This window comes from Eumetopias jubatus, unplaced genomic scaffold (genome assembly GCF_037043125.1).
Source record: "Eumetopias jubatus isolate StellerSeaLion01/CBP00866 unplaced genomic scaffold, mEumJub1_p1.0 scaffold_9, whole genome shotgun sequence".
In the NCBI taxonomy this organism is placed as follows: Eukaryota; Metazoa; Chordata; class Mammalia; order Carnivora; family Otariidae; genus Eumetopias; species Eumetopias jubatus.
Genome location: NW_028274815.1, coordinates 14,247,129 through 14,259,628, shown reverse-complemented (window position 1 = coordinate 14,259,628; position 12,500 = coordinate 14,247,129). Strand labels below are relative to the sequence as shown.

General features: G+C 41.0%; 1 protein-coding gene across 3 annotated transcripts in view; it reads right to left on the bottom strand.

Moving 5' to 3' along the window:
- Positions 1-228: 228 nt before the first annotated feature.
- The window catches only part of KCNS3 (potassium voltage-gated channel modifier subfamily S member 3), a 36,820-nt gene continuing 24,548 nt past the window's right edge, over positions 229-12,500 (bottom strand). For 2 of the 3 annotated variants that reach the window (XM_028099673.2, XM_028099672.2), the window contains one exon: positions 229-2,223. In XM_028099673.2, coding sequence (XP_027955474.1) covers positions 689-2,164 — 1,476 coding nt within the window. In that variant the 5' untranslated portion in view covers positions 2,165-2,223 and the 3' untranslated portion in view covers positions 229-688. The remainder of the gene's footprint in view (positions 2,224-12,500) is intronic. The other variant, XM_028099675.2, reaches the window with a different exon arrangement.

Genomic DNA, 12,500 nt, shown 5'->3' with positions numbered 1-12,500 from the left:
CACGTTTAATCAGTTGACCCTGGACATGATCCTTCTCCCTGCCAACTACCACCAGTTTCCTGAACAAAAGGACTAGGCTGTTGTTGATGTTTACCCAAAATTCAGAAACGAACAGCAAGGATTCTTGATACTCCAAAAAGAGCATTTCCCTTCCAAACCGATTTTGAACATACTGACATGGACTTACTCGACATAAAAACATACAACCAAGACATTCTCCATACTGAATTAGGCAAGTTTATTAGGCTCCTAATTTCCATGTCTAGAACACAAACATGGATTCACATGCATTGTCTCATTTTGTGGATCTTACATGCATGTAGTCTTCAGTCAGCTGGGCCTCTGATTCTACTTGTCAGTAATTTACAGTTAGCTCAATGTGAGTAGATGACAAACACAGAATGATACATAAGCCGTAGCGATAAATCCCACCCGATACCATTTACCTTTTTTCCAAAATCATATCACAACTCTCTCTTGTAAAAAATAAATTTCAGAACAAGGCATTTAATTCACTTCACTGAGAAAAATAAAGAAGATTCTATCATTTTGGAGCAATGAATGTCCAACTATGGCTGAAAGGTACACCCTGAGAATTAAATGATTTTAACGAACCCATTGAGGTTTATAAAGCTGTGTTAACCTAACATCAGGAAGGGACACAAGATACAGGCACAAATGTCCCTGCTCATTTTGCTGTGCAATTCTCCAAGGATGCGGTGTTATAAACATCCTCGTTGTCTTCGATGCTTGAAGCATCTGTGGAATCGGGATCGCTCACCACAATTCCCACAGAAGATAGACTGGTAATGAAGGCGTGCATCCGCTGTGCATAAATATCCCTAATGTTAAAGTAAGGGAGCTCATGACACTTCTCTGGTGGGTCCTCGCTGCACTGGTCCACGTCAATGTCCTTCTGCTTCTGGTAGTACTTGGAAAACTTGTTGAAGATAATGGTGATAGGAAGGGCCACCACCAAGATCCCACAGACGATGCACGTGCTGGCGATAAGCTTCCCGGCCAAGGTGACTGGGTGGGTGTCTCCGTAGCCCACAGTAGTCATGCTGATGGTGGCCCACCACCAGCACATGGGGATGCTGGTGAGGCTGGACGTGTGCTCGTCTTTCTCCACAGAGTAGATAAGCACGGAAAAGATGGAAATGCCCACAGAGAGAAAGAGAAGAAGCAGCCCAACCTCATGGTAGCTGTGTCTCAGTGTGGCACCTAGAGACCGAAGTCCTACTGAGTGCCGGGCAAGCTTGAGAATTCGGAAAATCCTCATAAGCCTGAGGATCTGGACCACCTTGCCCATGTTCTCAATGTCCTCGCTCTCTTCCTCCTTGGTGTCCACAGCCAAGGTGGCATAGAAGGGGATAATGGAGACGAAGTCAATTATGTTCAGAGGGTTCTTCCAGAATTTCTTTTGACAGGGAGCAGCCACCAGCCGGATGGCCAGCTCGCCAGTGAACCACACGATGCACGCGATCTCCACGCCTTCCAGCACAGGGTCATCCACCTCCCCATCCTCGTTCTGGAACTCCGACATGCTATGGACACACATAGCCACAATGGAGGCCAGCACCACGCTCAAGGAGGAGATGGCAATGAGCTTGGCAGACAGGCAGTAGGCCGGGTTTTCCATTAGAATCCAGATCTTCTTCCGGAGCTGACCAAACCGCATCTTGTCAAACTTCTCCAGCTCCTTCTCAAACAGAGACGACTCCTCAAAGGAGGAGTCGGTACTCACGTCGTTGCTCTTCTGGTCCCAGTCCTTCTCATGGTTTTCCTCCTTGAGCTCCTGGTAGCGGTTACTGCAGCAGGAATCAAGGAAGAGCTCGTTGATGCCCCAGTACTCAATCTCCTGGCAGAATGAGAACACGCACAGCTCCTCCATGACGTGCAGCTTCCCTGTGTAATAAAAATTCAAAACATATCTGAACAAGGATGGGTTCCGATCAAAATAATACTCCTTATCGGCCACGCTATAGTCATCACACAGCTCTAGAATGGCCTCTTCCGAGTGACAGGTGAGTAGCTTTCCAAGTCTGGTATGAGGAAACCGCAGGAGGGTGCTTTGGTCGACGGACTGCTTAAAGCCCCCCACGTTCAAGTTGACAAGTTCCTCGTCTGGTCCAGGGCGATGGAAAAACTCACCAAACACCATGGTGGACACAGGAGGCCGGGAGCTGGATGGGAAGGGAGATGAGGAAGTTCACGCTGCACCTGGAAGGAGCACAAGACGGCATTAGCCCTGTCCCGCCGTGCCTTGCCAAGCTTATTTTTAATCTGCCCTTTCCAGGATGATGGGCTACATGAAGAGCAAAGCAGGAAATGGAATTAAAAGGAATATACAGCATTACGCATTTGAACTGGAAGAAAACACAAAACAGGTTGTTTGGCAAAAGCGGGGGTTGATAGATCCATTTTTTAGGAAAAAGAAGACTGCCATATCCCTTTCATGAACCTTAATTCCCATTTCTTTATTTTCTAAGCATACAAAAGTTACCTCCCACCCCGCCTCCCCAAAGAAACAATGCATGGATCACTTACACAATAGAAGCCTCTCCAGTCCAGTCTCAACCACAAGGCTCCCGCACTTGGGAATGCTCGGTTCAGACGTGATAGGCTGGTTGCTGCCTGGCTTGTAGCTCACCTCTCCCTGTGCCCAGGGCTCAGTCATGCACCCTCACAAACAGCCCTCGCTTCTGCTCTGACCCTCGCCCCCCACCCACACATGACCAGGGGCTCGGCTCAGCTCTTAGAAAAGATGTAGCTTTCCCCTCGTGCTCCCATGTTTCACTCTTTTAAGAGAAAGCCCTACCCCTAGTCTGGATGTGGACAATCAAGAGGATATAATTATCTCCCTGTCCTTAAGTACCCTACATCTTAAAGATATAGTTACACTTAATGGGATGTTGTTTCACCTTCATCCCCAGGGAAGAAAGTGACTTGGGAAAACCTCTGTAAGTTAATTGCACCATCAGTTTCCTGACACAAACGTGCTTCTCTTCCACCTGCTCCTTCTCCTCACAGACTGTCCCCCACACACTCCCAGTTGCTCCACAGATACCAAGTCTATATTGGTCCAGCACATGCTTCCTGTTTCTGGATGTGACACTAACTAGGATGCACCGGATCTATTTCTCAGAGAGAAAGTAATAGATTTTGACCATCACCCAATACAATGGTGCTCCCTCAGAGTAAATGGTGCAGAGAAAAGAAAGGTAGGAGATTGTCAAATACTAAGTTCCCACAGGATACTATTAGATGCTTTGTAGACATGATGTCATTTATTCCTTCCAATTCCTTCCACTTTACAGAAGGTGTACAGAAAAATGGATACCCAGAGAGGTTGAATCAAAGATCACAGGATAGGTAAATGGTAGAGCCAAGATTTAAACCTGGGTTGGATTAGCCGTGATACTTCCACTACATACACCTTCTCCCTGACTTTCTCCCTTATTATAACCCAGTAATCCAATGTGGGAAGTGCTATAGCAGAAACGAGTCAAACATCTTTGGCATTATTGAAAAGAGCAATGACCCCTTGTCACTGGTTCTATCTGACTCATATGTTAAATGTTTAAGCAGAGTTGACCAAACAAGGGGAAAGACCATTCCCAACAGTGGGCATCAGAGGGTAGGCAGAAGCCAGATTGGGAAGAATCTTGTATAGCAGCCTACAGAGTCTGGACTTTACCTGTAGGCAAGACCACTAAATGGTCTTAATCAGTGACTGGGGACACAGTTGTCTTTGCGTCTGTGATCTAGAAAGACCCCGCTGACAGCAGGGTGGGAGTTTGCTGGGGGGCGAAGGCCAGGGTCAAGGAGACAGGGCTGCAAAAGAACAGGTGAGAGGAAGGGAGAGGCCCCCAACTCATACAGCAGTGGTGTGGGTGAAAAGTAAGGGACAGAAATCAAGTGAAAAGAGGATGTGTTTTCTACTCTGCATAAGTGGCTGATAATGGGGACACCGTTAGAGGAGGCAAAAAGGTCAGGAAGGGACTTTTTTGCTCCTTATGCTTCTGAAAAGCCAAGGCTGTCCATGAGACAAGAGATTCCTCCCCTGCGGAAGGTACCAGAGGACACAGCCTCCAAGTCCAGCCCCCTGCCACCCACCCCAGGAGGAAGTCTCCAGTCATAAAGCAGGCATGGGCATTTGCTCTCGAGACACTAACTGAACGTGTTCCCATGAGTGTGTTCCCATGAAACCAGAGACCGTAGCATAGCTTGACATACCAGTTAACAGATATGCTGACCTCTTCAAAATACTTGTTTGTTTGTTTTTTTTTTTTCTGCCTCTGCTTTCTATTTTTAGCTAGATATCTTCTTTGTCGGGCCTAAATCAGAGCTCATGGCTTGGTCCAAATATTTATGGAACTTCAGATCTCTGAAAGCAGGCTTGTGCTCATGGCACGTATAACAGTAAAACGTCCCAAGGAGCTAGTTTTAGCTAATCTGGCATTAAGACATTAATGGACATTTTCTTCTGGTGGCTTATTTTTCATCTCCTTGGCTATTCTGGAAAGCCACAGTGAGAGAACACCAATGTCTGCCTTCATGACACACCTGCAGAAGCCGGTCTCATCATCAATGGGTGTGTAATCCATTTCCCGATCATTCTGCAGTCACTTTTCTAAAGAACACTGTTATCACCCTTAATGTCAGTCTTCCCACTCGGTCCTCCTTGCTTTTTAATCACTCCGTACAGTGAAGCCCATTATGAAGCCCATTCATGCCACAAAGTCTCATCATAAAAACAACACACATCATAAAATAAGGTGGGGCTCCTTGTTGTGGGGACTTCAACAAAGAGCAAAAGGAAAGCATCTCTGGATCAAATCAAATGCTTGAGCTCCGAGTGCAAGCTGAGATCTTCCAAGGCTTGGTGGCCAGAGAAGGAGGTTTGGTTTCCTCGCCTGTGTCCGTCCCACAACAGCCAACAACGGGCAGGGAAGAAGGAGCTCCCACTTTTATCTTCTGTAGGAAGGTTCCCTAGCATGCAGACAGTCCCTTGCCAGTTATAAACATTCCTTCTGTCATTTGTCCCTCACTATCACCCTGGGATTTTGCCAATGAGGCAGGATCAGAGGAGATGAGTGGGCATCGCGCAGCTACTAAGGGTTAGAACAGAGTGCAAGCTCTACCGATTCCAGAGCTTTCTACAGCACGCTGCCTCACACATCCAAAGTGATATAAAGACAGGCAGATACTGAGCACCATTATTTCCAAGATGCTTATTCATTTACTCCTATCCAGAAAACATTTATGAGATCAAAGGTATAGTTATACATATCGATGTATATTTATGATTTATATGAATTACACATTTGTGATTCATTTATATATGTAAATATATGCATTTATTTATATGTGTAAACATATACACATTTACATGTGTATTTATAAATACATAAATAAACTTTAAATACATTAAAGCATCTTCTTTATGCACATTCATGTGATCTGTAATCCAAAAATTAGACTGCACGCTCTATTAATGAGTCTGTGGGGAAGCACGGGCAGGGGGGAATGCAAAATGAAGAAGAACCCCTTTAGAGGGGAATTTCACAAGATGTAGCAAAACTGTATAGGCATTTACCCTTTGCCCCAGAAATCTCTCTTCTAGAAATCTCTTCCAAAGAGAGACAAAAATTGAAAACACTTGCATAACTGGAAACAATCCAAATAGGCATCCATAAAAGATTGGCCAGAAAAACTGTGGTCTATCTCTCTCTCTATGCAATGGAGTGATTTCTAGGATATGTTACTTAAGTAGAGGGAAAATATGTGTGTATATATATACATATGCATACGTGCATATACCTATGTATATGTACACACACACTTATATAGAGAAAAAGAAACAGCAGAAGCACAAACTGAAAATGAACAAAGTGCTTCGCTATACGGGGAGAGAGGGAACAGGGTATAGGTGACAGTGTTGGAAGCTGGACTTGGGAACTGCGTAAATGTTTTACATAATTATGAAACAAAATTAAATAAAAAAGAAAAGGACAATCCCTAAAAATTTAACTTTACTGTGTATCAAATTGGTCATTAACCTCAGAGAGATAAATTATTTCCAGATTTTTTTAATTTAATTTAACTTTAATATTTTGACTGTACATCCATAGTGGTATACACCCTAGGACAAATAAACTCTAAACGTCTTAAAAATATTTTTAGTATTCATATTGGTATAATTATGCTGAAACGTTTATGCACACACACATAGGGTAAAGCAAATAAATGATTATATTAATGTCACGAAGAACCCCCGAGATTTTGAGTGCAAAATAAAATACAAATGTAAAAATCAAAGAAATTAAATAAGAGCCCAAGGATCCTAAATTTGAATCGGAAATAGCATTATGAACTGATAATTGAACTCTTCCTAAAAGAAAATTTTATTGCCACTGAAAAAGCCTACAACAAAATGACCAACTCCAATGGATGCTAAGAAGCGTCACTTACATCTCCCCTTTCGAACTAAGCCACTCATTCTCACACCTGCTGGAAGTGTGAATAGCTAAGGGCTCTCAGTTAAGTCCCTCTTTGGGAATCACCCTCATTCAAAGACGGCTGTCTTGCCCAAGGTCACCCTCCTTCCCCAGGCCAGTTCACATCCAGTGACTTATGTATGAGGGGGCTATAAAGACCCAGCAACTTTTTCTCAAGGTAGGCTCCAGAGTTCCCATAGGATCAGCTGAGATTTCTGTCCCAGCCTCATCACAGTTCAACTCTTCTCCCTGCCCAATCCTACCTCCTTCACTTCCCACTGGTATTGGTCCCAAAGGCACCTCCCAACAAACTTCTTGCACATAAATCTCTGTCTCAATCTATTTCCCTGGGAATCCAACTGAAGACACCAAGTCAAGAGCAATGAACATCTCAAATTGGTGCAGATTAAGGCATCAAAATACAATTTCTCACTAAAACAACAAGGGCTCCTTGGAGAAATAGCCAATCCTGGGCCTGGGGTAAGAAATACCCAAGATAAATGTAAGCTGGTGCAACCACTCTGGAAAACAGTATGGAGGTTCCTCAGAAGTTAAAAACAGAGCTACCCTATGACCCAGCAACTGCACTACTAGGTATTTACCCCAAAGATACAAATGTAGGGATCCAAAGGGGCATCTGCACCCCAATGTTTATAGCAGCAGTGTCCACAACAGCCAAACTATGGAAAAAGCCCAGATGTCCATCGACAGATGAATGGATAAAGAAGATGTGGTATATATATATATCTACAAAGGAATATTACTCAGCCATCAGGATGGACGAAATCTTACAACATGGATGGAACTGGAGGGTATTATGCTGGGCAAAGTAAGTCAATCAGAGAAAGGCAATTATCATATGGTTTTGCTCATATGTGGAATATAAGAAATGGTGCAAAGGATCATAGGGGAAGGGAGGGAAAACTGAATAGGAAGCAATCAGAGAGGGAGACGAACCATGAGAGACTCTTAACTATAGGAAACAACATGAGGATTGCTGGAGGGGAAGTGGATGGGTGGATGGGGTAACTGGGTGATGGGCATTAAGGAGGGCACATGATGTAATGAGCATTCAGCATATGCAACTGATGAATTACTGAACTCTACACCTGAAACTAATGATGTACTATATGTTGGCTAATTAAATTTAAATCTAAAAAAAAAAAGAAATACCCAAGATAAGCCTGGACTATCTTGTTATATTAGAAAGCAAGGAAGCTATCAACAAGGACAGGGGTAGAGTCAAAAGGACTCAGGGCCAACTTAAGGAGACTCCCACTGGCCAAAGATAGTAAATTTCTGCATCAAAAATAAAAAAAAAATAAAATCTCCCAATAGATTGACTTCTGTTGAGCATGTTAAAATCCCTGAGTTCATAATAATATTTTTTAAGAAAGGAAGAAACAAATATATTGGTCACCTTTGGAAGGTATTAGAGTATCAGTTCATTATTCTGGAATGTGAGGGGGGAAAAAAAGAAAATCAAACATTTATCCTACGTTTTCCTGCATGAATTATACCTTAGGAGAACTATATAGTAGTTAAAGAGCAAATATTTTCTTTATAAAATATATTGGAATATAAAAATATTCCAATAACTCAAAAATAATAATAACAGAAACAACTAAAATGGTACACTAGAAAATATATATTTAGATTTAAAAACACTTTGAAAGTAAAAGCATGAAAATAGTAATCAGAGAGCAGGAGTGGCTCTACTGATACCATACCATACAAAAATAAAACCGTCAATCAGTCAAGAAAACATAAAAATTATAAATACAGATGTACCCAGCAACTGAGCCCAAAAATAATATCTCTATTTGCAGATGGCATGATCACATATATAGAAAATCCTATGGAATACATACACACACAAAAATTATTAGAATAATAAATAAATTCAGCATTGTTGCAGAATATGAAATCAATATATAAAAGTCAATTATATTTCTATACATTAGCCATGAGAAAACAGAAATACGAAATTTAAAAAACAATTCCATTTACAATAGCATCAAAAATTAATATTTAAAAATAAATTTAACAAAAGTGGTACAAATTTGTGCCAAAACTACAAAATACTGTTGAAAGAAATTAAAGAAGACATAAGTAAATGGAAACACAACCCCAAATAGCAGGACTCCCCAAATTAATCTATAGATTCAACATAATTCCTATCCAAATATTAGCTGCCTTTTTCTTCTCAGAAATTGACAAGCTGATTTTAAAATTCATATGGAAGTGCAAGAGACCCAGAATAGCCAAACAATCTTGAAAAAGAACAAAGTCGGAAGACTCATGCTTCATGATTTCAAAACTCGCTACAAAGCTACAGTAATCAAGACAGGATCGAGTTGGTGTAGGATAGACAGGTAGATCAAGGGAACAGAATTAAGAATCCAGAAATAAGTCCATATCTATGGTCAACTGATTTTCAACAAGGACGTCAAGACAATTCAATAGGGAAAGAATAATCTTTCCAATAAAGGGTATTGGGACACTTGGATAGCCACATGCAAAAGAATAAAATTGGATGCCTTCCTCATATCGTATACAAAAATTAATTTATCAGTGAATCAGAGACCTAAATACAGGTGCCAAAACTATAAAACCTGCATAAGAAAACACAGGCATAAATTTTTGTGACCTTGGATTAAAATGACTTCTTAGATATGCACCAAAATCACAATACAATAAAAGGAAAAATAGATAAACTGACTTCATCAAAATTAAAAATTTTGTGCTTCAAAGAACATTATCAGGTCAAAGGACAAGTATCAAGAAAATGAAAAGACAACCCACATGGTGGGAGAAAACATTTGCAAATCATTTATCTGATAACGATCTAGTATCCAGAATAAAGAACTCTTACACCTCAACAATAAAAAGACAAATAACTTACTTAGAAACAGGCAAAGGGTTTCAACAGACATTTCTCTAATGACGTACAAATGGCCAAAAAGTCCATGAAGAGATGGAACATCATTTGTCATTAGGGAAAATGACAATCAAAAACACGAGATAAACTACACCAGTAGGATGGCTAAAATCAAAAAGTAATAATAATATAAGCATTTTACTATAATGCAAGTGTTTGTGACGATATGCAGAAATTGGAACCCTCAGGCCTTACCAGGGGTAATGTAAAATGGGGCAACCATGCTGGAAAAAAATTTAGCCCATTTCTGGAAAAGTTAAACGTAGAGTTGGCATAGGATCCAACCATTCCACTTAGAAGTATATTTCCAAAAGAACTGAAAACATATGTTCAAACAAAACATACACATTAATGCTCATAGCAGCATTACTCATAATAGTCAAAGAGGGAAAACAACCCAAACATCCATGTCCATTAATTGAGGAATGGATAAACAAAGTGGTGTACCCATTCGATGGACTCTCACTTGGCCATAGAAAGGGACGAAGTACTGGTACTACAACAGGGATGAACTTGGAAAACATTTTTCTAATGAAAGAAGCTCGACCAAAAAAGACCACATATTGTATGATTCCGTTCATATGAAACATCCAGAATAAGCAAACCCATAGAGACAGAAAGTAGATCGGTGGTTGCTAGGGGCTGGGAGGAAGAGAGCGTAGGGGAGTGACTGACAGCAGGCATGTATTTCTTTCGGGGGTCATAAGAATGTTCTGGAATTAGATAGCTGTACAACCTTAGAATATACTAAGAACCACCAAATTATGCATTTTAGAAAGGTAAATTTTATCATAAGTGAGGTGTATCTCAATAAAACTGTTATTTAAAAAAGGATCCCAGCTACCGAAGAAGGAACGATAGAATTAAAATCTCACAATTTTGCAAGTCATCATGGAATAATGGACCTAGGCTGCTAAAACCCAAATAAAAAGCTGATGGGGCACTTTACGACAGCTACATCAGAATAACAATACCCGAGCCTGAAGTAACAGAAAGAAACAAGACACAGGGTGCCTCCTGATAGAAGTATATACAGAGTTCTGCAGTATTTCAACAACAACCAACAATCAGTCCTGAATTTTATTGAGAGTTTAGATCTGCCATTTGAAATCAGAGATTTCAAAGTAACATGCACAATGACACAGCAAAATCTGTGGGAAACCGTACGGGACAGACCCCACAGACCAGATAAGCGATGTATCAGATAGATCCAATGTGTGGGCTTTGTACGAATCCTGATTTTAACTAGCCAAATGCTTAAAAATACATATATATACCTGAAAAACAGGGACGTTTGAGTATCAATGAGATACTTGATAACATACAAGAATTATTGTTAAGGTTTCAATGTGCTGATGGTATTGGAATTATACTCTTTAAAAGAACCCTTATCTTTTGAAGGTGAATACTAAAATATAAAATTATACCATGTTTGGGATTCATTTCAAAATAATCCCTGGGGGGACAGGTAACAGAGCTGGGAAGTGGAGGGTTGGGGGAGGTTGCTCATACAACATATGGCCACGAATTGATCATTGTTGCAGCTGGGTGATGGGTTTAATGTATTATTCTCCCTATTTTTGTCCATCTTAAAATTCTCCAACAAAAATGTTTCAAGAAAAATTTACTAAGCACCTTTTTGGGCCGTGCACCGTAGTAAGTGCTTTAATAGACACTCTTGTTCACCCTTGAATTCCCAGCAGCCGGTGCAGTACCCGGGCACTAGGAGGCAATGAGGAAGCATCACTGAATGAATGAATAATTTCCTTTAATTCCCTAACCGTCCTAAGTGATAAGATCTTACACCCCACCTTGCAAATAGGGACACCTGAGGCACGGAGTTTGCCCAACATTATCCAGATTTTCTGCGGCAGACTCTTTCCAGTATGCCTCGAATATGAGTACTTAATTTTTTTTTTAAGTGGGAAGGAGGAGGGACTGGCTGATCTTTGAATTTACCTAGTTTTTCATCATCCTCATTAAAGAGCGCTATACTCTTTAGCAGGGGATTTGGTAGAAGGATGCCGAAGACACATGGGGGTCTCAAATCAGGCACATCCAGGAGTACAAAAGGCATTTGGCCACAAAGTGGAAAACCCAAGTACTATTTTCATTCTTTTCCTCAAGAAGAGCATCAGCTCACTGTGCCGCTCCCCCAGCCCACTATCAACCCAAATTACTCATGGTGAGAACACTGTATACTGTATTTGGCCACCTTGGGCCTCTTGGTGTTTACAGGAAGGAAAAGAAAGAAAAAGATGTCAAAAATCCAAGATACTTACTGGCAGCTTGAAAGAAAAACTGCATTGATCTACTTCTCTCCGAATACCACCCTGTAAAACGCTTTTCGAAGTCATTAACCTCTTACTCACCTCCGCTCTCAAACTCACTTAAAAAAAATACTCTCAGAACTGTGTCTTTTCAAGGCTGACAAATTTACATGCACACATGTGCATGAGAGACTTTGCTGATGCTCTTGCTTTGCTCAGAAAAGCAACAAGAGCATAACAAATACAAGTCGGTATTTTGATTGTGCAGAATCACTTTTTTCAATCGATTCCATAAATGTAGACAAAAGCCTAGATTCCTTCTGCCCTCCCACTTGTCCAAAATCTACATTAATCCTTCCATCAAATTAAAAAAAAAAATAGGGCATTTTTCAGAACTAATACTGCCACCTTTTTGGGATATTCTGAGAGCTGCATTTCATCCCATTAAATTTAAAAGAAAAATCACTCATGTTTTTAAAAGGGGGAGGGTCATGCTAAATTCCATTTCCACCCATGGCATGTGAGGATATTCCAAATAAAAACAAGCAGATGTAAACAGAATTAGAAATCTAAAGTCAATCCACACCTATGGTGGGAGGTGTTCCCACCAGGCACCTTCCCTGACCTTCTCTTATAGCAAGCTCCCCGTGCACCAGGGTGGGTAACACGTAAGGAACAGAAAATTGGTTATCAGTGCTGGGCAGAGAAGAGCAGAGAGCATGGTGAAATACCAGCGGCACTGCATAGCCCACCCCGTGTGGTTTAGAAACGGAGATGTTGTTGGAG